Below are 26,530 nucleotides of genomic sequence, written 5' to 3' on the forward strand. Positions count from 1 at the left end.
TAGATATAAATTATATGTTTATAAACAAATTTTTTGCTTGCTTTAAAACTATATCTGGGTTCAAACTTCAAAATTCAAACATATAAATTTTGTTCATTTACTTGTGCGAACCTTAATCCAGATTAGATTATTATCCAGTTTATTTGTCTAAATTTAAACAAATCAAAGTTTAATCAATTAGGTATATTCAAAATTTAATTCGAATTAAAATTAGAACATGTACATATTTCGTGAACAGGTACTCGAAACTGATTTGTTTTTCCACCCATAATCGCCTTATCCGAGGACAGAGAGTGAAGCGTGAACGAATATGAAGCGCATGAATACTTGTGTCCCAAAACACCCGAAGAGTGTCCACATTTAATCAAACGACGCCGTCTATTAGCTCCTGCATATTAAATGGCCAAAGAGGGAAACCACAGCCAAGTAATGAATAAAATGGCTCGCAGCAGGTGATCTCTCCGCGGAGAGAGAGGGAACCTTCTCATTTCGTGTTCAAATTTTGAGCTCTGTAGAGTAAATCGAGTGAGCTAGGTTTTCTCGTCCTTTGGTGAGGGAAATGGCCGAGCTGAGAAACAGATGGAACTGGGAGGTGAGCGGGTTCGAGCCGAGGAAGTCCTCATCGTCGTCGTCTCCTTTCGAGCCGGAGGATCGCAGGGCGAGTGTTGCCCCGCTTGTGCGGCGCTACTCGATCTCGGCGGCCTCAGTTGTGGCAAATTCGGAGTTTTCATCGAAGCACGCACTGGCCAACAAGGTCCAGCGATTGGAGGACAAAGTTAAGGTAGTTGGATTTTGCTGCACAGGCGCGGTATTTTTCTTTAATTGTTGGTTTTTTGAGTTGATGAGTGCTGGTTTGAGTGGTTGGTGGTTTTACTATGAGCGTTAATGGCAATGTGGCTAGACATTAGTGTGAAAAGACGACCATAGTTTGAGTTTCGAGTGTGGAGCATTTGTTGAGAACTTGTGTTTTGGCGATTAGTAGAATTCCATTAGTATGAACTTCAGAGGTTGAAAATTTAGATGAGTCATATTTGACCTAATTCAGCGTCATTAGTCAGACACAGTTAAATTGTGACTTCATTTACATTGACTTTCCTGAAACCTTTATAAGGTTCAGACTAGGTAAAAACGTAACAACTCTCGTATCCCGCAGTGGGCGGGATGGAGGACATGCAATATGTACGCAGACCTTATCCCATATATTATGTTGAGAGTCTCTTTCCAGGAATTGAACTAGCCACCTTTAGCAACTCTACCACTACGTCACATGTTCGTTTGGTTTTATACGGTTGAGACTCCATTAAAAAAAAGTTTGAGCCTGTCCAAAGCAATGTTTTGCTGCTTTGTGTTTTTTTTTTCTTCAAGGCTTGTACATTCCAAATCTGATTCACATAAGTCATAACCATCAATATTTATGTCTAGACTTTGAACCATAAAGTGAGTAGTGACCTAGTGATATAATGCAATGAACGACATCTGGGTGGAATATCCCTCTAGATGCCTTTACAAGAAGTTAGCGCATGATTTTAATGTTTAATGGGAGTGACGGGATGTCGGGATCATATTTTTCTGTCTTATCCTAGATAAAGCCATGGTTGATTTGCTGGAACATCATGAGTTTCCTCCCTATCTTTAATTAGTGCATGCGAGCAAAATATGTGCTTGTGCAATGTTTGAGAAGGCTTTGTTATTGGACGGCCTATTTTATGGGTTGATCGAAAAGTTTATAAGGATGTTTGTGGTCTATAGGTGAAATTCCATCAATCTGTAATCAACATGGACTTGACACTTTGGTTCTCCTCATCAGGAATTCCTTGAGAATTCATATTTCTTTCTGGTTCAAGGGTGCAAAACTATGTGTTAATCTATTTGTTTACCCTGCTATTGGACAGCAGGATGTTCTACTGCTGGACAATAGATTTGAATCTTTTTCTTTCCTTCTGTGATATGCCTGTTTCACGGTAATTCATGATATGCTTGAGTTCTTGATATCTCTATTACAGCTTCAAGTATCTATTGTTCTTACTCAAACTTAAATTTGGTTCAGGGTGACTATTCATTCATTTTAACTTGGCAAATATGTTATGAATGATTTGATAGTTCATTCACATATTTTGTGAAAACTGCATCATGTTGTTTGAACAGGCTGTGAAAGAAGATTTCTTGGAGTTAAGACAAGAAGCAAGTGACCTTCAAGAATACTCTAATGCCAAACTCGATCGAGTTCTGCGTTACTTAGGTGTTCTTGCTGAGAAAACTCGTAACTTAGGTTAGTAATTGTTTTTTTTCGTGTCGAGAACTTTGATACTTGTTATTTATTCTTTATATATGATGTTTTATAATAAATTTAGTTTGAGGATTCATTTAATAATCGGGGTGAATGGCGAGAGACTGTTTTTGTATGTATGTGCTTTCTCGATATCTTTTGTGTATTCTGAATTGGCATTATACACATCCTCCTTGAATTCTGAGATAGTAAATGCGTGAAAAGCTTGCAAATTTTCACCCTTTCTTTTTATGGCTTCAAAATGGTGTTATGTTGACAGATTTAAGTGTTCCCTTTGTATGATTGCCAGATCAAGTTGCCATTGAAACTGAGGCTAGAATATATCCTCTGATAGTTGAGAAGAGAAGATTGTTTAATGACTTATTGACAGCCAAAGGTACTAAATTCTAGTGAGGGCACCTTGTCAAATTTCTCACCTTTCAAATGTAGTCACATTTTTGTGATTACGAAGCACGAATCCCAACATTTATGTTTTAATGGAGCTTAAAAATTTGTAATAGATGACTTTTGCTTGACAAACACGGTTTTTGTCGCAGGAAACATAAAGGTATTTTGTCGTACAAGACCATTATTTGAAGATGAAGGTCCCTCTGTTGTTGAATTTCCTGATGATTGTACTATCCGTGTCAATACTGGCAGTGGCAGTGACAACATCTCCACCCCCAAAAAGGATTTTGAGTTTGATAGAGTTTATGGACCTCATGTAGGGCAAGGTATTTATTAAATTATTTGCTTGATTCTTCATCAGCTTTCATACTGTGGTTGTAGTGTGGGAGCTTGTACTTTTATTCAGAAGAATATGTTGCCTTAAGCTTGATGTACATATTCTGTGCAGCTGAACTTTTCACTGATGTTCAGCCTTTTGTGCAATCTTCTCTGGATGGATATAATGTTTCCATATTTGCTTATGGGAAAACTCACTCGGGAAAGACACATACTATGGTAAGCTCTTTTTCTATCCCTTTGTCTTGATCCATGCGTGTAAGGGAGGTTTCTTAATGAATATTTTGCTTGCATATTCTTCTCAAGATAGCAGTGCACAGTTTCAAGGTTTTGTTCATACCTAAATGATAGCAATTACTGATTTGATATTCTGCTGGGGCATCTGATTGTTACATGTTGAAAACCATCCTTTTGCCGTTACTTTTGAAAGAAACCAGAAACATTAATGATGAGTAGAATAACAAATGTTCTTTACCGTCTACTATGACAATATTTTGCATGGCAGATCCTTTCTATAAATATATTCTCCTGCACTTCACTGTGTTGGACTATGTTCTCAAAATTAACCTAGATGACCTTCAGTTTTCGTTGGTGATGGCCAAAATAGTGATTTGATGCAGATGCGGTTCTTCTATTTCTTGGCCTCTCCGGTATATCAATGACTTATATTATCCTATGTTCTTTTTTTGTCCTATTCCGATTTCCGATGATTTTTTGCTTGGTTTATACCTCTTAATGTGCTCTCTATTTCTTCAGGAAGGATCTAGCCATGATCGTGGTTTATACTTTCGTTGTTTTGAGGAATTGTTTGATTTAGCCAACTCAGACTCAACTTCTGCTTCTCGATTCAACTTTTCAGTGACAGTTTTTGATCTCTACAATGAAAAGGTTCCTTCACTTGCATATCGTATATTTTTAAATATTCTTTTCTAGGTTGTGTGTTGAATGATACTTCGAGAATGGCATCATTAAATTCTCATGATGTAAATCTCTTCCTTATTCTTGCAGATTAGGGATCTACTCTCGGAATCTGGGAGTGCTTTACCAAAGATACAAATGGGATCGCTGGAATATTTTGTTGATCTCATGCAGGAAAAAATTGATAATCCATTGGACTTCTCTAGAGTACTAAAAGCTGCATTTCAGTGCAGAGGAAGTGATGATGTGTCAAAGAAGTTCAATGTTTCTCATTTGTATGGTCTAAACTTGCTATTATAAAATTCGCTACTCTGTTTTCTTGTGCATTGTTTATCTCCTGTCAAATTGTGGCATGCCTCAAATTGGTGTTCAGATATTAAGGCTCTGCTTGATTGGTGGGGTTTGGCCCTTTACTTTTGGAGATTAAAAATCCCGTGCTTGGTAGTTTTTTTAATCGAAGTTTTGAGACAAGTTTAGGTGCTAGTTTGACAGATTTCTTGTCAACCTGCAAGTTAGTTTATTAGTCTAATTTTCGGAGGATTTTAACAAAAATTATTTGAAAAGTCAGGTTATGAAGATTGTTGGGAAGTTTGAAAAAAAGTGAAGAGTTGGGTCATGGTGACTTATAAAATAAGTTGCTTTATTGCAAGTTAGGATTTGCACGTTGTATGCTGGCTAAGGTCGTGTACATCTTGCCTTCTCAGACCTCCCAACTCTACAGGATTTCTTGTCTACCATGCGATGTTTCCTTTTTTATTTCAATGAATTTGTTATTCTAGAAAAATGGATAGACTCTAGAGATTAAAAATATATTTTGCTGGAGATATACCTTTGTACATCTGTATTTACCCTGTTCCTATACTCGTCCATGTGGCACTAGTCCACTAATTTATAACTTGTTCTTTTTATCTCACTAGTCTCACTTGTTTGGTTGCTATTGTCAGGATCATTACAATTCATATATATTACAGCAACTTGATCACTGGAGAAAACTTATACAGTAAGCTTTCTCTGGTTGACTTGGCTGGTAGTGAAGGTTCAATTGTGGAAGATGAAAGTGGGGAGCGTGTGACAGAATTGCTTCATGTCATGAAATCGCTTTCAGCGTCAGTTCTCTCTCTCTCTCTCTCTAAATTAATAAATGGAATGTAAATTTTTGTCTTCCTTGTGAATCCGGATAACGAGACATCCTCAAATTAGAATCACCAACAACTACTCTCCTTAGTGAGTTGGATTTGTCTTAAATGCTTGTGTTTTGTTTTTCTTCCTGTTCCCCTACATGCTTTTCCTTGTGTGGACGATACTTTGGTTAGAGGACCCTGTCTTTTCGATTTTGATTTTATTTATGGTCTTGTTTATATAGTTTATGATATATAAAATATAAGACACTCACACTATCCTCCGCCCCCGAAAGAAAAAAAAACCCATATGCTGTTTTTACGATTTTCTTCCTCATGTGACTTTCACTTGATTAAAAAGCTGGTTGTTTTTTTTGTAGTCATTCTGCAAGATGAAGTCTGTCCTTTTTTAAATAAAGGTAAACAACTCCCGTAGTAGGTGGGGTTGCGAACAGGGAGAATGTACGCAAACTTTACCCCAGGGATTGAACCCGTGATTTCTAGGTTGCATCCCTGCAACTCTACCCCGAAATATGTGTCATCCTTTATTAGGAGAAAATATTAAAAACAAAACTACGCATCAAAACTTTATGTCGAAGCTGCGTTAAATAGAAGTGGTTGTTTTTGTTTCTTTTTGAAAAGCATGGTTGATGGATGCAGAGAGGACTATTTTCATCCTTCAATTTGTTTTGTAGGAACAATTTCAGCATTGGGAAGATGTACTTTTCTCTAAATTTACTTATCATGATACTTCTATTCTGGTTTCTCACCAATATTAATGTTGCCACATGTAGGTTGGGAGATGTTTTATCTGCTCTGACTTCTAAGAAGGATTTTGTTCCTTATGAGAACTCAGTGCTTACGAAAGTACTGGCAGACTCACTAGGTATCAAAATCTCTTTTTTTTTTGCATTTAATCTAAGTGCCACTAGAAAAATTCATGAAAGCAATAAAGAATGCTTTTCCTATAATAGAAATATGTTTGTTGTGCCCCTTTCCTATTGCATATAGAGGTTTGGTGCTTAATCTGTTTCTGTAAGTATAGTTGCAAATTTCTTGATGCTCCCACTGCATTGGTCTTGTTGGAAGCATGTTAGGATGATGGTAAGTTTGCAGCATCAATATGTGTCCGTTTTATATCTATTTTAGGTTTTGGAATGATTTGAAGCCTAATGCTATTTTTCATTTTGACGGGTCTCCATGCATTTTACAAGCTTCCAAGGGAGCTTCTCTTTGCCATAATTTGCTAATACAGTTCCGTTATGCTCATTAATTGGAAAAATAGAAGCACATGAAAACCTTCATTAATTGCTAGCATCATAATTTTATGATGCTAGCAATTAATTATTTGATCATCATTGTAGTTTTACATGATAGGTAAGTCTTAGAAATATAATAAGGGCTGCCACAGTAAAATATGGCTACATCATAAAATTGGTTTGAAGGGACTGAACAGCCAGGGAGTTGGCCCACATTATGTTTCGGGTATGAAGAGATTTATTTGCATTCTTAATTGTTAGAATATATATATAAATGATGTGAAATGCCCCAACCCAACAAGTTAATTTATTGAGTTGATTGATAAGATAATTAATCTTAAGATGGTATTGTTAAGATTAGTTACTTTGCCTTCAACCCATAAGTTAACTTGTTGGTTTGGGGCATTTCACATCATTTATATTATATTCTAACACCCCCTTCACGTGTGGGCTGGACAGACAACTCCGATGGCCCAACACATGCACAACAAACAAAGCCCAACACTAGGGACTCACACAAAGGCCCACACTTGGGGTAATAATAAATGAGGGTTTAAATTGCGAAAGGTAAGGTTTGAACCCAAGACATCCAGCTTTGATACCATGTTAATATTAGTTACTTTGCCATTCAACCTAATAAGTTAACTTGTTCGTTTCGGGCATTTCACATCACCTGTATTATATTCTAAAAACATTAATATTTGTTGCATGTAAATTGTCCAGTAAATATTAAATTCTTTTTTAATCTCGATGAAAACGAAAATCTCTCCACAAATAACTAGGGAATTGGGAAGGGAGAGATTAAGGTCGCATGACATCGGGTAAATAATAGATAGTTAGTGCATCCAAGTAATACTTAGACTATTCTCCGTGAAAATTGCATGTCGTGGGCTTGGATATATATTTTGCTTCATCCTTCAATCCATTTCAAGGTGACTTACGTGTGGGGAACCTAACCTTTATTCAAGTCTTTGAAAGTTAATCCCTTGCATCATCTGTGAGCATCTTAAAGAAACAGTTATCTTGTGTGCCAAATTCCAGGTTACATCCTGAATTTAGTATCTCTCTCTCTCTCTCTCTCCCCTTTTTAAATATTCTAATTATATTGATGGAAGATTTGTAGTCTGTTACTTCACAAATCAAACAAGCATCTTAAACTGCTCCTACAAATGTAGAGTTCTAATAAAGAATCTCACATTTCCCCCTAAGAATGTCTGTGATGATCATTGATGGGAAGCATTCATATTTTCTAACCTTGCTCAATGCATGCAATATAATGGTGTAATGAGTTGCTTCCTACAGAAGAGATGTCAACTACTAGTTTTATCTGTGTGGTACTGTTTGTTCTTGTGAATACTCAATTCTCAAGATGCTACAGTTTTGGGTTCATTCTTGTCCTTTTATAATATCTAGTTACCTCTTTCTTTTTGATAAATTATCTTAGTTACCTCTTGTTTATTTTTGTCTTAAAAAATTTCTTTTACTCTATTTTATTTTGGAATTGTTTATTTCCCAGGGGGAAGCTCGAAAGCTTTGATGATAGTCAATGTTTGTCCAAATGCCGCAAATTTGTCTGAGACATTATCATCCCTGAATTTCTCTGCCAGAGCTCGAAGTGCGGTGCTAAGCCTTGGAAACCGTGATACAATTAAGAAATGGAAAGATGCTGTAAGTTCTTGTTTTCTTGTCCCTTAAAAATTTTGGCGATGGCAATAACCTTTTAATATTGTATGTCTAGAAAAGAATTTAGAAATAAAAAATTAGTAAAAAAGAGCTCATGGAGTCAAGAGAGAAACTGACTATTCATTCTGTTTTTATTTTTATTTCATGTTATTTCTGGGTTGTGTTTTTTTCTTTGTCTTCCCCTCTCTCTCTCTCATGCTTTCTATGATATCCTGCCAAATCCAGAGTTTGGGAATTCTGTTCTGGTTTCTGCAATGATACTAGCAAAATAAAATCTCACACCTTTTCTTATTCTAAATTCTGATTTTTATGGCTCCTGTAGGCAAATGATGCGCGGAAGGAGTTGTACGAAAGGGAAAAGGAAATCCAAGATCTAAAACAAGAGGGCTTGGGATTAAAGCAAGCTCTTAAAGAGGCAAATGACCAGTGTGTGCTACTCTTTAATGAGGTTCAGAAGGCCTGGAAAGTTTCTTTCACACTGCAGACAGATTTAAAGGTTTTGTAACTTCATGAGTTTGGTATAGTTTTCCAATTCTGGTATGAATTACATATTACTTGTTGGTTTGATGCTACTTGTTTGCTTCACTAGACACTAGCTCAAACTCCAAGGCCAGATAATCCTTTAGTCTACCATATTACCTATTTTTTTGTCTTTATCTTTTGTTGGATGACTGAATCAAACTGGGGAACTGTTGATTGGTATTCTGATCACTTGTTGCTTCATTGCCCCGATGACTAGGAATAATGGTTTGTTCGGTGTTAGTTTGGATATGCCAACAATGGTAAAATAGATGTTTGGATGTTGGATGGGAAGTTTCAGAAGCATATAATTAGATAGTAAGTGATGCTTTGTGTGCTTAATATAATAATGCTTAGCATCTTGTGTTTAACGTGTAAGTGTGTTATTGCACATGCTATTATGCATGCGAACATAAATATTGGCTTTTATATGGTTCATGTGTTCGATGATTTGCTTTATCATGTCTTCATGTAAACATGTTGCTAATCCCTTGCACTATTCATATTGTGCAGTCTGAGAACATTATGCTTATGGAAAAACATAAAATAGAGAAGGAACAAAATGCTCAGCTCAGAAATCAAGTAGCTCAACTATTACAATTGGAACAGGAACAAAAGATAGAGATAAAACAACGAGATTCCACTATTCAGACATTGCAGGTTGGTACCATACCATCTTCTCTCTTTCTCTATGTGCATCCATATGTGTATTTTCATTTGATATGAATGTGATACTTGTGTATTTAATGCTGGTGTGAAATACTTGTTCTACGTTTAATTTTTCTGTTCTTTTATGCATTGGATTATATAGGATATTAGAAATAGGAGAGAGTATAGCTTTAAATAGGAATGAATGCACAACAAGATCCATGTAGACATGTAGTGGACTCCCAGTCTCCCACTCCAACTGACTTTACTTTTCTTATAGATTCATGTAGCCAACTCTAATTTATTCGAATAGAGGCTTTGATGGTTAGGAGATTCTTTGCTTCATTGTCCTTAGACAGAGTTGGGTTAACTCTGGCGAGTCCATCAATAGTTTGTTCCTTAACCTCCTAATCGGCAACTGAACTTTTGGGGGATGTATTTAGATTTTTATCTTCATCATTTAGGCTCAGTTTTCATTAATGGCTTGTTTAATAGTAGATGCAAGTTATTGTTCCCAATCAAAATAAAAAAAAAAATAGTAGATGCAAGTTAGGTGTTTTTGTATATTCTTATAGGTTTAGCGTTGTTAAACATTAAATGCTTATGGTGCTTACCTTATCCTTGAGAGTTTATGTATGTTTTCAGGTTCCATTTATTTTCAAGTTTTCAAAAGCTCGGTTTGGACAAATGAAATTTGTCTAGGCTTTAAGTTCAAGCTTCATGTTTCCTTTTCTCATTTCCATGTATTTTTTTCTTTGTGCTGTAGCTGCATCTTAATTCCACAACTGTTTAATTTGAACTTTCTACCGTAGGCCAAAATAAAAAACATGGAATCAGAACTCAACGAAGCCCAGCGGTCCAGTCTAGGTGGGTCAAAACTTGGCGCAGAAGTGGTTTCTGGAGTTCAGTCAATTTCCAATGCAACTGGGGATGACATGGATTCTTCAGCAGTGACTAAGAAACTTGAAGAAGAACTTAAAAAGCGTGATGCGCTGATTGAGGTAAATTTGAAGAACTTACGTACGGATGATGTGTTGATTACAATCTATGCTTCAGGATTGAACATCATCTTATTTGACGTATACAATTTTACCAATTTCGATTGAAAAATAGAAGTTTTGACCAAAGTAAAGGTTGAAGATGAACTATGGGTAGAATGATTAGACCTGAACATATGCTATGATTAATGAGAAGGGTAGACAAAAAAAAATGTGTGCTTTCCTGAGCAGCTGGAGTTATTGTGTTGAGGTGAGGAACTGCGAACTGGTCGTTATTCGCAAAATGGATGTAACTGCTTTTATTGTAATAATTTCTTGGACCATAAATATGATGGGCACAGCCAAAGGAAAAAGGAAATGGGCGGAGTTAATCTTTAAAGCGTCATTGAAGGTATTACTGAAATAATCATCGTCCTATTCTGATCCATAACTTTGAAATGTTATTGAATTTCATTTACTATCACTCTGCGGAATTTATTTCTGTAGTTGCTTCCTTTAAAATGTATTTGGTCTCACAGGAATTGTGATGTGTGCTTATGCAGAGGTTGCATGAAGAAAATGAGAAATTGTTTGATAGGTTGACGGAGAAGGCTTCATTGGTTGCATCACCTCAGGTACAACTTTTTAACTCTCATAATGTATCCAGTGAAAATCTATTCATGATTCACGACATTCAAATTCCTGTAGACTGCGATTATTTTATTCCTTGTGGTTCAGTTACACGAGTCTATAAGAAAATCAACAAGAATCCATTACATGTATTCGTTTCCGCCATTCATTTCTATCTAGGTTTCATATTTTCATCAACTCCTATCGAATCTATATCATTTTTTAGTACTTCAAGTAAGATATTTAATTTGTCCACTTGTTTCTAATCCTATTAGCTACATCTTCACTAATGTTCGTCATCTTGGAAAATCGAGTCAAGATATTTAAAAAACCTCACTTTTTGTTACTTCTCTCCCATCTAATTCATCGTTTGTTCGTTCTCTTGTATGCTCTTACTAAACTTACATTTCAAATATTCTATTTAAATCCTACTTAATTTAAATCATTTAGACTCTGAGGCTTCCCTCTACATCTCGAGCTTCGAGTTCTCGCAATGTTGTCTCATCCAAGGTGCCTCACCTTGGATATCTTGTGTGGGTTCAACCATCTCCATAACAAATAGGAATGAACTTAGTGATGACCTTGGTGCAAATCTATTGTGATGGGAAACTTCCATGCAACCCCTCCATTAGTTTTAGACACTCCTTCATATGTATCCTTGATCATAGAAATATAACTAATCAAGACTCCTCTCTTCTCTAAAATCCACCACATTATTTCCTTAGGCACCTTATCATATGCGTTCTTCAAGTCTATAAATACTAAATGGTGGTCTTTAGGGGTAATTTAGGGGTATTAAATTATTTTATTATAGAGAAAAAGACAAGGGAGTCAAATAAATTGTTTGGGTCACTGGGAATATTAGGTTTGGGAACCATGTGAAGTTACTCAAATATTTTAATAAGGAGAGAGATTTTACTGACTTTTACCTTCCATTGTGGACACATGCTGTTTGATGTCCATGTATGTTGTCACTAAAGTCGCAATGCGGAAGGTCCCCTGTGATTTTTGGATTATCTTCTACTTAGTTGCTCTAGTTTGACAGTATTGACATCTTTGGGGGTTTGTGTTTTGTGGTTCCTCTTCATGTTGTGGATCCTAATTTTCTACCTCTATTATCTTTCTTTTCAGCTATCAAGTCCGTTATCTAGAGGACCAGTGAATGTTCAGCCTCGGGAAGTTGAAAGGTATTAATTTCCCTCAAACTTTGATCCTAATAATGTTCGTTCTTACTTCTTTTTCGTTTTTCTGTTTTTGTCTCTGTTTTATTTTCTTGTAATGTTTGGTCAGTAAACTCATCTTCGTATTTTGAAATAGGGATGGTAATAACGATAAAGGGCGTTCTACAGATGTTCTTCCTTTGCCTTTAAGTGAGGGCACGATTGCTTTGGTTAAGTCAAGCTCTGAGAATGTTAAAACAACCCGTGCGGGAGAATACATGACTGCGGCTCTTAATGACTTTGATCCTGAACAGTATGACAGCCTTGCAGCCATTTCAGATGGTGCAAACAAGCTATTGATGCTGGTATGCCAAGCATCTGGTTAAGTGGATTGCCTTGTCCATGTTTTGTGCTTTGTGCTGTTTGGATATACATCTTTATCTATCTTCCATATTGAAATGGAAGAACATCTCTTACGTTTAACCCTTTCTGGATGATACCTTTGAGTAACTAGATTTATGTTGTTGTTTCGGTGATGGAAAAATTTATTATTCGAGGTTCTTAATATTGAATCTCATAAAGTTAAGTAGAAGTATACTTGGTTGCAATTTTATAAAGCTTCTATCTTTGTCACACTATGACTCAATTCTCCTTGAGGTAGGTCAAATTTTAATGAGCCAAATATATCTTTTTCGAACATCATGTTTATAGTATTGAAATTCTCTCATTAAAGCTTTTCCCAGAAAACGAAGCTAAAGTAAGGTTATTTAGGAAAATAATAGATCTAATTATTGTTTTAATTTGTAATAATGGACATTTATATTGGGACCTTCAGCATAGAAAATGGGACTTTTCGTTAGATGGAAGGGAGTAAGTGATTTTACTTTTTATGGGACACAGTGATATATCTATTTAGATTTGGTGAAGTTATCTTCATTCTTTCATATGTTTTAGGTTATGCTAGTCACTTCATAATAACAACTTTTTGATTGTTATTGTTAGCCAGAGTTATGTGCTTGTTATTATTATTTGAAATACTATAATCGTTACAGTTCTTCAGTAACTGACTTTCTTTATGCTGTGTGGCTGCTCAGGTTTATCAATGATTTTCTGAAAAGCTTAGAAAAATGAGTGTATATGATTGATTCTATTTCTTTGGCTTGAACTTTTCATGGACCGCTGTCAGTTCTGCTATTTTATCCTTTTCTTTTCCTCCCCCGTCCCTCCACTCTCTGCTAGCTAAAAAAACTTTCTTTCAGTGGAACTAAATGCACGTCCATGATAAAATGACTACTCTCTTTCCTATTTCTATATTGCAGGTTTTGGCAGCCGTCATTAAAGCAGGTGCTTCTAGAGAGCATGAAATACTTGCTGAAATTAGAGATGCAGTATTCTCTTTTATCCGTAAAATGGAACCCAAAAGGGTAATGGATACTATGCTCGTGTCCCGTGTCAGGATATTGTATATCAGATCCTTGCTTGCAAGATCACCTGAGTTGCAGTCCATCAAGGTAATGCCACATTTAGTCATAGTTTTTCTCCTTTTGACTTAAATTCTGTTTCATGTATTTTTATTAACATTGATTTGTGTTCTTTGAATTAATAGGTGTCCCCTGTTGAGTGCTTTTTGGAAAAGGCAAGTACTGGGCGCAGTAGAAGCTCTAGTCGGGGTAACAGCCCTGGAAGATCTCCTGTGCGTTATGTTGATGAGAAAATTCAGGGGTTTAAAGTCAACATTAAGCAGGAAAAGAAATCCAAGCTATCATCTGTTGTTTTGAGGATGCGGGGAATTGATCAGGTAACTTTTAGATGTTTCTGCTCTTTAAACGTGTTTAATGACAGTGAGGATAAATATGCTGCCGCCAACATCTAGCCATTCCTTTTTTGTACACGTAAAAGTCCCCTCATGCTTGTGCAAACATACAAAATCCAAGTGAACCTGAGTAAAGATGAGAGGATAGATGAATCTTTTTTTGTTTATGTTTCTCGGTCATTAGTTAGTTAGACAAGTTCTCGTGACTTGCTTTATTTATACATTATTTGATCGATTGATTTTTTTTCCGGTGGGGTTGCGGGGTGATTAAGTCCCCGCCCTGCCATTCACTTGGATGTTAGTGCCGTCACTCGCTTTATATATGAGTTTATGTTTTATATTCCTGCATACTGGCACTTCTCCCCTCATTGACATCCACAGTCATCTGTGGAGCAAGCATTCTTTCATGTTAGAAAAGAACTATCTAATATCTCTCTGATGTAAAATGATAATGTCAATTGCACAGGATACATGGAGGCATCACGTTACTGGTGGAAAACTGATGGAAATACAAGAGGAAGCCAAAAGTTTTGCAACTGGAAACAAGGCTCTCGCTGCACTCTTTGTCCACACTCCAGCCGGCGAGCTGCAGCGTCAAATTAGATCCTGGCTTGCTGAAAACTTTGAGTTTCTTTCTGTTACAGGGGATGATGCAATGGGGGGGACCACTGGCCAATTAGAGCTTCTCTCAACTGCAATTATGGATGGTTGGATGGCTGGGCTTGGTGCAGCCATGCCTCCAAGTACAGATGCTCTTGGTCAGCTTCTATCTGAATATTCGAAACGGGTCTATACCTCTCAGTTACAACACTTGAAAGTAAGTGTTGATAAATTCTTGGGATTATTTTTCTTCTCTCTATGAGTGCATTATTGTTGACTAAATGTGCGTAAGTTCTTGACGGATCATTCACATGGTTCCTTCTGTTCATCATCATCATATAGCATCCAAAAGTTTGGGTTGTGGCTACATGAAAGGAAAAAAAAAAAAAAGGTTGGAATCCACTTTGTTGATTTTCTTTTGTCATTTGTTTCTATCTAGCTAGCGCTACGCCCGTCCACTAATCGGGATGCCCCAACAATGGTTTTGGGAAATTTTTACACAGGCGGCGAAAATTCTCTAACCCTCCTTCCTTTGTTTGGACCTGAGACAGGCCGTGTTAGCAAAGTCAATTCCTTCTGTTTTATTTGTTTAATATGTGAACGTTAGAGTTACTCTTACACTTTAGTTCCTTTTCTTAAAACATGGATCTACCTGGTCATATTTGATGAGATTAGTTCTTTTGAAAAAATGTGGGTAATTGCACATTTGCATTTTGGGTGACTCAAATCCTTTGCCAAAGTTAGCTGGATGCACATAATCTCTCCATAAATTAGGAATTTCCCTAGCACAGCTGATGGTTCCCTTCCCCCCCTTGAGATGGGCTCTGAAGATGCTGGCCATATATGATAGTTTATATAGTAACCTAAGGTATTTGATGTTGGCTGAGAAGTGAATTTAGCTTGTTATTTTTAGGCCTTTAAAAGAGTTCTTTAGGGTACCTCCGTGATCATGTGTGAAAAAAGGAACCAAGAGAGAGAAACCCTTGTTTGAGTAAATATGCGTAAGTCTGTCTTTCACCTCAAGCTTGAGTTATAATATATATACCAAACAAGGAGAGCTAGGTAATGCTATACAATGTGGGAGTAAATAAAAACAAATAAAGAAGCTATACACAACTATACAAAGGAAGCTATACACATATATTCAACATCAATACATGATACTCAAGTCTTTTGCAAATAAGTCTGGTAATTGCAATAAATGAAGACCATAAGAATTGAAAATTCTGGATGCAAGGAGTTGTTGAGTAAATTTAATTGTGTGCTAGGGCAGGTGTGTCTGGCCTAAAAGAATCAGACATTATGTAACATTTTGTTCTTTGATTAGGATATTGCTGGCACTTTAGCAACTGAGGAGGCAGAAGATGCTGCACAAGCGGCAAAGCTGCGTTCGGCTCTTGAGTCTGTTGATCACAAAAGAAGAAAGGTAGTGCTTGGAATTCCCAATTGTTTTCAATCTGTGATTAATAATGAATTAACAGGTCATTTTCCTGTTATATTTTTGGTGGTTGTGCCATCATGGGTCGTAACAAATTAAATCTTGGATCTCCACTAGGTTCTCCTTTCAAACACTTCTAAAGTTAGTTGCTTGAGTCAGCTTCTTTGGGAACTCATTCGTATTGTTCTTTGACTTGGCTGCATCTAGTCATAATGTGGTTGCTTGTGTTTGTAATTTGTTGTTGTAAGAAAGTATTATATCTGTCAATTTGTTTCACTTTTGTCCCCAAACTATGTTCTGTTCCAACATCGTCCTAAAAGTGTCATTTTCTTCCATTTTTTCTCTCATTTTACAGTAGTTAGTCTCACAACAAAAAATGCTTGTCTGCCTTGTGACATTAAACTACGATGGATACATAAGCAATTAACATAATAAAGATTTACTGCCCTAACGGGACGAAATAAGCAGATAAAATGGAAGTTGTAGGAGGATTTTGAAATTGAAAATTGCTGTAGGAAGAAATTGAAACTTCGGTGATAGTTGAGAGTGAAAACACCACCACCCACATTTCTTTTTTATCCTTCAACTGGATCAATCTTATAGAATGTGATACTAACTGGTTGTCATTTGTATTTGCTGATTGGGTCACAGTGTTTCTTGTCTCCCATAAAGTTATTTGTCATATTGTAAATTTCTTTTCATTTTTATTATCAGATTTTGCAGCAAATGAGAAGTGATGCAGCCTTAATAACACTGCAAGATGAAGGATCACCAGTACAAAATCCTTCTACAGCAGCTGAAGATGCACGACTGGCGTCTCTTATTTCTCTTGATGGCATATTGAAGCAAGTCAAGGTTAACAACCATTTCTGTGACTATTTTATTAAAGTAATCATGCTTTATGTCGTGCAGAATAATCAACGGGCATGGTTATAATCACGTCTGAAACAGGAAATACTGACACAATCCTCTGTAAGTGCCCTGAGTAAAAGCAAGAAAAAGACGTTGCTTGCATCTCTAGATGAACTTGCAGAACGGATGCCTTCCCTTCTTGACATTGATCATCCTTGTGCCCAACGACAAATTGCAGATGCCCGGCATCTTGTGGAGGTAATTAGATTTTCATGTTTTAACTTATATGCCTTTTTTTGTTCTTTGGTAAACCTCATTTTGGCAGTTGTAAAATGACGAAGATCATACTTTTACACTAGATACCCAGACCATAGGTTCATGTATAGATTCCAAAATACAAACTTCTTAATTCTGTGGCATTCTTTCCTGAACCGTTTTAGTTAGACTCCTCTATTCATCTACTGTTTGGATTTCAGGGCAATGCATAAATCTTGACAATTATTTTCCAAACAATTAAAGTAAATAAACATTATGGAATGACCATATCTTGAAGAAGAGGTTGAGAAGATAAACAACTAATTGAATTTCTAACTAAATAGAATGGACTCATTTCCCTCTATGTAAATATTATTGAATTTCTTTGCTGACTTATGTTAGCTATCAAGCACCTAAAAGGAACTTCAAGGCGTGCACTGAAATCTGTTCTAGTTGCTTGCTTACATTGTTTAGACTTTCCTCTATATTTTTTTTACCAATTTCTTGCCCTCAGTTTTTCCTTTGAATTTTAAATCTTCTCTATATTGCTGCAGTCAATTCCTGAAGAAGATGACCGCCTTTATGTAGCATCACATGTCCGCAAACCATCTGCAGATTCGGGGTCTGGTACTGAAACTGATGTGGCACAGTGGAATGTTCTGCAGTTCAACACGGGCTCAACAACCCCATTCATTATAAAATGTGGGGCTAACTCAAATTCTGAACTAGTAATAAAAGCAGATGCCCGGGTTCAGGAACCAAAAGGTGGTGAAATTGTAAGGGTAGTCCCGAAACCATCTGTCTTGGAAAATATGAGCTTGGAGGATATGAAACAGTTATTCTCTCAGCTCCCTGAGGCTCTGAGCTTGCTTGCCCTGGCAAGAACTGCAGATGGTTCTCGAGCTCGTTATTCTAGACTCTACAGGACATTGGCCATGAAGGTTCCATCACTTAGGGATCTGGTCGGTGAGCTTGAAAAGGGGGGAGTCTTAAAGGATACGAGGTCATGACTCTTGAGTGCATTGTATCTGAGAATCCATCGTAGTATGTTCTGCTGTGTAACTGTGTTAAACCATTTTTTTTAGAGTGAATGCACGAGGGTTTTGAAATAGTCTCAAGAGTGAAGGGATGAGGGGTCTGAAATCATCTTTTTGTATTTATTTTGCTTATGTATTTCAGGGTTGCATTGACAGCTGTGTATTATATAAAAACATGTAATTTATCCATGTTAATTACATGTTTTTGAGTTGCATAACTAACCCTGGTTGCTTTTGCTCACTTCCATATTTTAGGAATTCAGTTTGTGCTTTATTATTATTTTGACATGGGAACCAGATGTAACTATTCTTTGCTGCCTCCTTGTGCATTAGGAAGTCACAGGTTCTAATACTCATTCTGGTGCAATTTGATATTCTTTCCTCACTGTTCTTTCGTCCAGGACTTAACAGGCCCATATGGGTTTATCATTGGGGTGAAGTTCGATGGACTATACTTTTGGCATGTTCCCTTATCAAAAAAAAAAAAGAAAAGAAAAAGTGGCTATGATTGAGTCCGAGGGCATTGGCATGTGTTTGGATATTTTGGGGAAAATATGCGGTGGATGGAGAGTATAGGCCGGGCGTGGGCTGCTGAAATTTTCTAATTGTTTGTTCGTTTTGCAGGAAATTTCTCTCCAATGGGCTGAAAGGCTCCCTTGGCTTTTCAATTTGATAGACTTATGGGGTTGGGACTAAATGAGGAGTTTGCGAGCAAGAATAGCGAGTTGAAATTTTGGCCTGAGGGTGACTTAATACAGTGGGCCGTGAAGTTGTTGGCGGTTCTGGTGGGCTCTGTCTTGTGGTTGTGGAGATCTGATTTAGAAAATCTGGGTCCTAAAGTCTGTCGGCATACTGGCATTTGGCAAGACCCCATTGGGCCGAAACTCGATCGATGCCCTTAAGTATTAGAGGCCCATGGAGTACTTTATAGTCCATTTATAAAAATCTGGGCCCTCAAATCAGTTGCCATATTGGCAAGCCCCTATCGCGCCCAAACTCCTTATCCTATGCCTTACGCGTGAGAATCTGCACCCGCTAGTCTTTGATATGCAGTGGATTAATTCATGACTTGGCGCAAAATCATAGATTTTATTGGTGCAGTTTTTTGGTGTTGCCACATGTTCTAACTTAATTATGGACATTTTATATTGAGTTGAAAAAGGTGTACAAATAACTGCTCCCTTAATCGATGCGCTTAAGTATTAGAGGCCTATGGAGTAAAAGGAGTATCCAGGCCGTCGGCTGTCTAAAGACTAAAAGGAGTATTATCATTCCCCTCACTTTGTCCATCTCCAGGCATATGTAAGAATTTGATGAAACATACCACACAACAAGGAGAGTGTTTGGTACCATGTATATTTTTCATTCTAAATCATCAACATTCAATAAAATGTGCACACTCAAGATGGAAAGAAATGATGATTTATAAATTGGCTTGACCAAGAATAACAAAAGAAACATCATTTCATCTCAACTCAAACCTCAAGACCAAGTTTTGAGTTGATGTATTTGCACTGCCTTTTCTAAATAATACAGCATTCTCTCACAATGGAAGGGTTAGCCTAGACTGATAGCGCCTAGTTAAGTGTCCCTATTGTTGCTACTACCAAAACTGGGTGGTTAAATTACAATCCTACTGGCTTGAATTTTTTCTGCAATCTAGAAGCGCTATAGATCTGACGGAAGTCCATAATGGCGATACCAACTGGGTTTCACGTCACCAAATATGTAATCGGATAAGTCTTCACTGTGGGATGAATCCTTCGTGCTTGTAGTACTACAAGAACTGGCATCAGAGTAACTGAAAAGGGAAGAACTTTCACTGGATGAATCTGCTGTGGAAAATCTTTGCTTTGAATGAAATCTCCAAAAATCTGGATCAAAGAATTGATTGGCGCTTGAACCTTCCAGCGACCTCTGGTAATGGCATTTTACAGGCTTCCTTTGTGCCAAAGGAACAGTGCTGGTGGCATTAGAGCTGGATTTTCTCTTCGATTGGTTATGGCTGGAAGGAACAGCTTCCAAGTTCTGTTTCTTGGACTTTACACTCTGAGATATCGCTAAGTTCCTCTCCAAAGCTGAGGCTCGTGGAGAGTGCCTGAAGTAGAAGTGAAGGTCTTAAATACATCGCAAGAAAATGGTGACAAACATTGAATTTCGCATCAGACAGGGCTCCCAAGCCAAATTACCTCGCATAGAGAAGCATGTATGCCCCTTCCGTTAAAACCCTCTCCAACTCGACAGGAATCACCTGCAGAACATCAACTAGAGCTATTATTCCAACAAAAACATCCCAATATTAATATCCAAATTGTACATCACACCTCTGACAAAATAAATCAATCCTGTGTTTTCAAGCATCACATATTCAATTGCAGAATTTCTATCATTTGAAGAAAGTATACATGCAGATGAAAGATATTTCGACATTAACTTTCAAGAGATTGAACAAGTTCATTCCACTTATTCTCGTTACCTTAAATATTTAGCAAAAAATACAAGTGCAAGTATCTCCGTAGAGACTGGTAAACCAAAACATTCGAAGACAATTTATGGACATTAAAAAATTTAGAAATGAAAAAATTATGACCCTCCAAAATTTAGATTTGAAAACATGAAACTCTTGGAAACCATAAACAGGTTCACACAATTATGCAAATTCATTCTGGATGGCAATTAAAATCACACAAGTACTTCAAGACGAGTCTGGCCCTCTATTTGTGCAGAAACAGCAAACCAGAAGATAAAAACTACGTATCATGCAAATCTAACAAGCAACAATTTGACTTATGAATCTCTCAAAAAATAGTCTCAGAGAAAAAAGGCAAGAGTCCCAAATCCAAAATCCCATAATTGTGCGCATAAGAGAAATAAAAAAAGAAGTATACCATGCTGTCATCTATTCTGAACCACTCCCCTCGAAAATTCTTTACGTAGCAGACATAATGGCCCGAGAATGCTGCATTCATTGTATCCAAGTGAACGACCACAGCATAGAGACTAAACAGGGGAGATTTGTCACTTGTTCCACTGGTATATGGACTCATATCAAGGACCTCAGGGAACTGAACAAACTTATTCAGCTTCCCATAGTTACCCAACTGCACACACAGAAAGTTAGACAAGCATCAATCATAGAGAAAGACTCAAAGCACAAGGGAAAGCTTCCCCCCCATATCCCTTTTTTTTTTGTTGTAGGATGAGACAATTAGGAGTGGGGAAAAGCAATACCTGAAATCGCTTCATCACGATTGTAAGAACATTGGGTGCCTCCAATACAGTCAACTTTTTCCAGGCTTTCTCATAAGATTTGCACCTGTTTTGAAAGTAAGATAAGTTCACAAAGTGTTGGTCTGTGATATGACAATTTCCTACACAAAAAAGTTTCTAGAATCAAACCGTCATGCATATATCACACTCAGAAACCAAGTCTAACCACAAGTAGTGACCCTGTCTTTCGGAGAAGTCAATACTTGAAAACCAATGCCGCAAAAATAGGAAGAGGTGCTAATATTTTATGCCCTAAATATTGAGTAAATAATGCTGCTACTCCCCCCACCACAAGCCCCCAACACACGTCATCTCAGGAGGGAAAAGGGTACACAAAGGCACATGGTGGAAATTTTCAAGGCCATTACATTGGAATGAAACACATAAATGAGGTCTAAGCGTAGTTATAGACGTTAAACGAGATTCATCATCCATTTGACAAGCTAATAGACACAGTATTACACTAAACAGTAAAAGGACAATTTACAGATTGGAACAGCACCAAACAAGAAGCACAATTATCTATAAAAGTCAACAACGCAAGATAATATTGAGATGAGCAAATAATCCAACCTATTGCAACGGTACTTGTTCTCTCCATCCAAGACTTCACTAGCTGTAAATTGAGAGAGTGCTTCTTCAAGAGTCCCAATGTCTCCATCAATTTCCACAGTTAAGTCCATCATCCGTTCAATTCGCTCAGATTTGCAAAGGCACTTCATGCATTTAATCTAAGAGAATCCCAGCAGTGAGAATGCAAAATTCTTACCAAAATCAGAATTACAGTACTTCACTCAAGGAACAATCAAAGACTATAAAAACATTGGCACTGAAAATCATCTAACCTTGGATCGAAGGAAACCACCAAAAGTCAGGCCTACAAAAGTTGTTTCTTCTGCCACTTTACCCCGATTCCCAACTTCCTTGAGGCAAGCAGATTGCATGGTTTCAACAGCATACCTGCCATCTTAATAGCCATTGTTTTCATACATGTTTAAGAACATAAAATACGCAATATTGAGAGACTACATTAAAAGGCACTAGAGTTACAGTTGGTTCACCTCAAGAATTCATGGGCATCTTCTTCGCTACCTTGACTAAAGCGACTTACTTTTTGTATCTTAGATAGTATCCTGATCGGAGACAAAGTAGACTCCCCTCCCCTTGCTTTCATAATTAAAATTTCAAATTCACAGATGAAACACCACTCTTTTTTTGGGCCTGGAAAAGGAGAAGATGTCAAAAAACTTGTTATCCTAATGACTGTAAGTAACAAGAGGGAACTTACATGCTTCGGAATGGAATCCTCGAACAAGATAGGAAGTGAGAGGTCGTGTAAATGCCAAACACTGGAGTACAGCATTAGCATAACAACTGCAAAAAAAAATACAAGGAAATGTATTTGAAGTGAAACTAAAGAAAAATTTTTTTAACCAAAATGAGACAGAGAGTTGTAGAGCGTGGAGGAGTCTACTGCTACCAGCAAAACAAAGTATGTCCAAGCAATAAGCATCCACACTACAACTACCATGTCAGTTGACAGTTCTATTTCACAATTAGAAAGAAATACCAATCCAGAATACAACTTAGATTTATCATTCAAAAAGGGAGAGAAACGAATGATCATACATATACATAAGTAGATACACCAAAGGATACAAATTTAAAAAAAAAAACAAAAGAAAGATGTATGGAGAAAAAGGACAGCCAATTCCACAACATTCCACCGTACAAAAAGTTCTCTCTCTGCAATACATTACACAAGTAATTAATGTTTATTCGGTTTTTCCCTAAAGTATAATAGCCTCATGGTTTCAAATTTGAATTTTTTTGTCAAATATTAACCGTAATATCTATTCAAGTAAAGTTACAAAAATTTCTCCATATTCCACATCCCTATCATTCCTTTCTTTCATGTTGTGATGGAAAAATCAAAACCTCACACGCACACAATTACACACAAGGCTCTGCTATTAAAACTACGCATTTTGAAATTGAAAAATATCAATAACAAGATGGGAGAGGCAAAAAAAAAATTTATGATGGAAAAACAGTCTTTCAACTACCCAGCAGAACTGGTTAACTCAGTTTCCAGATCTAAACATTCGGTTATCTTGAGCTGAATATTCCCACCCCTTCAAATAACACAAACTAGAGAAATAAGAAACAAAATAGCACACCTTGTCAAAGAGGAAGCATGCAACAATCAAGCATACAATTGAATGCATGGAAATTACACATTCTCAGAGCATTCACTCCATAAGATCTCGCATCCATTGTATTCGATAAAAAGCCTATGTATGAGCATTTCACAATCAGGACCAAAGGAATCTACCTGTTCCCACAATTTGTAAGTCCAAATGGGTATAGCTCCACCTCATCATCACAGTAAAGTTCAATAAACAGCTCATACGGAAAGAGTATCTGAAAAACAATTAACAAAATCAATGCATACACCACCACAGATCGAACCACAAGACTTACAAGGAAAACAAATATAGATTAAATAACCTTATAAGTGGATCTTCGAGCAACCTCATTCCCAAAACCTAACTTTTGATGCTTTGACTCTTTTGAAGCCCCAAACTGCTTGAGAACTTTCCGGACTGACGACTTCAAGCCATTGGGTTTTTCTTCAGGCAAGTCCGGAGCACCACTAATTACTGGAGGCAGCCCAGATTTGCAACTGATATCTGAGCAGCCTTTTGAGTCTGATGATGAATGATCACCAGATGCAAAAGATGATAATGATCTGACATGTTTACCTTTAAATAGCTGTGCATCGCCATTACAAGTATTCTGCGGTGACTTTGAGATGCTAATAATTTTATCAGGTAACTCAGACTTCAAACCGGTACTTGAATGGTCACATGTGGTTAAAGTGGGATGATCACTAGATTCACTAAATGAAAGAGATCTCACATCCTTGCGTTTACGGCGCTGTGCATTACCTTTGCGATTATTAACTAAAGAAGTATCAACATCTGACCTTCCTAATGATGTAGCATTTCCAATTGGAGATACATCAAACGGGCATTCACTTCTAGCTCCAGAAGTGTGCATCTCTTGAGCATCTGCAGAAAGCTACAAGTTATCATCATTCATAACCACATAAGCCCCAATAAATAATTACAGTTTAACATCAGTTTACCTTCTATAACAAAATCATTAATATGAGTTTCAGAGTAGTTCTTCAATGGTCGTTCCTCACCGAACTCACTTCCTTCTTCAAAAAAGGTGGTGGAAGTTGGAGGACAGCATTCATACTTATGCCCTTGTCTCCAATGAATAATTTGACACTTGCCAGAACTACAAGAGGAGAAATAAAATAGTCATCGCCATACAGGCATACAACAATATGGGATGACGAAATAAATAAGAAAATATTATTACGACGGTCAATGAACAATAGAAGGCCAAACTGCGCCCATTCTTTACTTTTGCAAAGACTTAAGAATACACTTAATCAGATACAAGCCGCACATTACACCATCTAGCTTAAAATTGCTCTGAAAGTGAAACAATTTCATAAAAGATTACTGTTTACTAGAGATATAATATCTGATTAATATGTGGCTTGTAACTTGTTACACAGTCCATCCTAGCCTTAGCTACCCCCATCCATTATAAAGATTAACATATTAAAGTATGAAGAGGCAAGAGATGATAAAGAAAACAAGATAAGAAGTCCACTTAGCTCATTTCATCTTTTGTGAGACAATCAACTGTTAAAACGGCCTCAGCCACTGCAAGGGAGTCATAATTACAGAACCCCCCTGGGTGACCTAAAATCAATCAATACTTCTGAAATAACACAAGTGAGACAATGGTGTCATCCGTCATCATTCATGAAAAAGATTACCACTTTATCATCCATCATTAATGTATGAAAACCACTGCTAAAAGACATGAAGACTCTCAATGATACATTTATAAAGATTAACATATTAAAGTATGAGGGCTAATCGCTACAGTCAAGAGAGGATAAAGAAAACAAGACAAGAAGTCCATTTAGCTCATTTCATCTGTTGTGAGGCAAGTAACTGTTAAAACAGCCTCATCCACTCCAAGGGAGTCATAATTACAGAACAATCCTGGGTGACCTAAAATCAATCAATACTTCTGAGGTAACACAAATGACACAATGATGTCATCACTCATCATTCATGAAAAAGATTACAACTTTCTCATTCATCATTGATGTATGACAACGACTGCTAAAGACATGAAGACTCTCAACAGAAAAAACTCTCCTTTCACATTTATATACCAGTATCCATCTTTATTTATAATCCATTTTGAATCTTCACTTATCTTTCCCATTTTTATACCAGTAACAAGCAACTCTTTCACTGTTAACAGCAACAAAAGGAAACAAACAACAGAAGCACTCTCCACGCAAAAGCTAGATCTAAAGTCATTAAAAGACCATAATATATTTTACAAAACCCTCTAATAAGTAACAGAAAATTCCTGCATAAGCGCTATATCTAAGACAAGCACTTGCTTTTAGATCCGTAAAACATAATCCACACACATTCACGATTTCTTCTTCTGTTCAGCTCGTTCATATAATCTGAATCTAATTGTATTTCCCAAATTCAATCGTCGCAAATTAACTTACACAAAGAATTCGAATGAATTCGGAAAACTTTCTTAAGATTTAGGAATTAAAAGAACGCACCAATAATGGACAGCTTTGCACCGGGAACAACGCGTAGTCGTAGGGTTATAGCACACAGCGCACTGGTACTGCCTGGGCATACTCGAGTAGTACAGTCCAACAGCTTCGGCCTCCGCGGCAGCCGTTTCTTCGGTAGCCGAAGCGAGCAGCCGGTCCATCTCGTCCTTCCTCGCCACAGCATTATTCCACTTGTGACGAACCAAGAGAACGACCGCCAGTAACGACCCCAACACGAGGCCCTGAAGCCCTAAAATCCCAGGGACCAGCATTTACCCGCCACCGAGTATTAGACCAGAGCAGAGAAATCCTACAATATTCACTTTACTATACATAGATTATGCGGAGACGGTGGTTTTTGCGGTGAAGATGGAGGAGGCGACGGCGGCGGAGGAAGGATCGCGGCGGTGGTGAAGGGCAGAATGGAAATTTCAAGGGGTTGTGTGTTTGGGGCATTTGGTCTTCGGGCAGATTCGGGAATGGGAGGGTGAGAGACCCGGGATTGAAATGTGTGAACAAACAGCTTTATTGATTTAACTTTTTGTCTTGTAGTAGTAAAGACAATATTTATGTCGGGTAATTATGGGTTTTACAGTTTAATCTAATTTGCCTTTTATAATTCATTTATTCTCGCTTTTTCTCTCCTACTTTATTCTTTTCTG

The 26,530-nt window shown here is 37.2% G+C and overlaps 2 protein-coding genes across 2 annotated transcripts; one reads left to right on the forward strand and one right to left on the reverse strand.

Annotated features, from left to right (window-relative positions):
• Positions 1-346: 346 nt before the first annotated feature.
• On the forward strand, positions 347-18,191 carry LOC119998865 (kinesin-like protein KIN-14B). The gene is made up of 23 exons (XM_038846333.1): positions 347-781; positions 2,146-2,269; positions 2,577-2,663; positions 2,824-3,000; positions 3,123-3,229; positions 3,767-3,898; positions 4,019-4,203; positions 4,873-5,034; positions 5,841-5,932; positions 7,822-7,973; positions 8,311-8,484; positions 9,021-9,167; positions 9,968-10,156; positions 10,696-10,767; positions 11,894-11,949; positions 12,080-12,287; positions 13,242-13,433; positions 13,529-13,720; positions 14,202-14,552; positions 15,663-15,761; positions 16,488-16,628; positions 16,725-16,883; positions 17,435-18,191. The coding sequence occupies exons 1-23, from the start codon at positions 560-562 to the stop codon at positions 17,888-17,890; spliced, it is 3,876 nt and encodes a 1,291-aa protein (XP_038702261.1). The 5' UTR covers positions 347-559; the 3' UTR covers positions 17,891-18,191.
• A 1,132-nt stretch (positions 18,192-19,323) lies between these two features.
• On the reverse strand, positions 19,324-26,363 carry LOC119998958 (ubiquitin carboxyl-terminal hydrolase 16). The gene is made up of 12 exons (XM_038846441.1): positions 25,872-26,363; positions 24,339-24,496; positions 23,699-24,261; positions 23,523-23,611; positions 22,476-22,561; positions 22,249-22,408; positions 22,033-22,147; positions 21,761-21,918; positions 21,149-21,233; positions 20,806-21,018; positions 20,107-20,168; positions 19,324-20,015 (listed from the first exon to the last, which is right to left on the reverse strand). Exons 1-12 carry the CDS (start codon positions 26,138-26,140, stop codon positions 19,586-19,588), a joined length of 2,388 nt encoding a protein of 795 aa, XP_038702369.1. The 5' UTR covers positions 26,141-26,363; the 3' UTR covers positions 19,324-19,585.
• Between the last annotated feature and the right edge of the window lie 167 nt (positions 26,364-26,530).

Source organism: Tripterygium wilfordii, chromosome 5 (genome assembly GCF_013401445.1).
Source record: "Tripterygium wilfordii isolate XIE 37 chromosome 5, ASM1340144v1, whole genome shotgun sequence".
Classification (NCBI taxonomy): domain Eukaryota; kingdom Viridiplantae; phylum Streptophyta; class Magnoliopsida; order Celastrales; family Celastraceae; genus Tripterygium; species Tripterygium wilfordii.

What these genes read in the sequence shown, in the direction of transcription:
- LOC119998958 (XM_038846441.1), bottom strand. Translation starts at nt 26,140, where the DNA reads ATGCTGGTCCCTGGGATTTTAGGGCTTCAGGGCCTCGTGTTGGGGTCG. An exon ending in TAATGATTTTGTTATAGAAG is followed by an intron (nt 24,262 to 24,338) that starts GTAAACTGATGT and finishes AGCTTTCTGCAG; the next exon opens with ATGCTCAAGAGATGCACACT. An exon ending in CTCGAAGATCCACTTATAAG is followed by an intron (nt 23,612 to 23,698) that starts GTTATTTAATCT and finishes ATTGTTTTTCAG; the next exon opens with ATACTCTTTCCGTATGAGCT.
- LOC119998865 (XM_038846333.1), top strand. Translation starts at nt 560, where the DNA reads ATGGCCGAGCTGAGAAACAGATGGAACTGGGAGGTGAGCGGGTTCGAG. An exon ending in TTGATCTCTACAATGAAAAG is followed by an intron (nt 3,899 to 4,018) that starts GTTCCTTCACTT and finishes TTATTCTTGCAG; the next exon opens with ATTAGGGATCTACTCTCGGA. An exon ending in AAGTTCAATGTTTCTCATTT is followed by an intron (nt 4,204 to 4,872) that starts GTATGGTCTAAA and finishes TGCTATTGTCAG; the next exon opens with GATCATTACAATTCATATAT.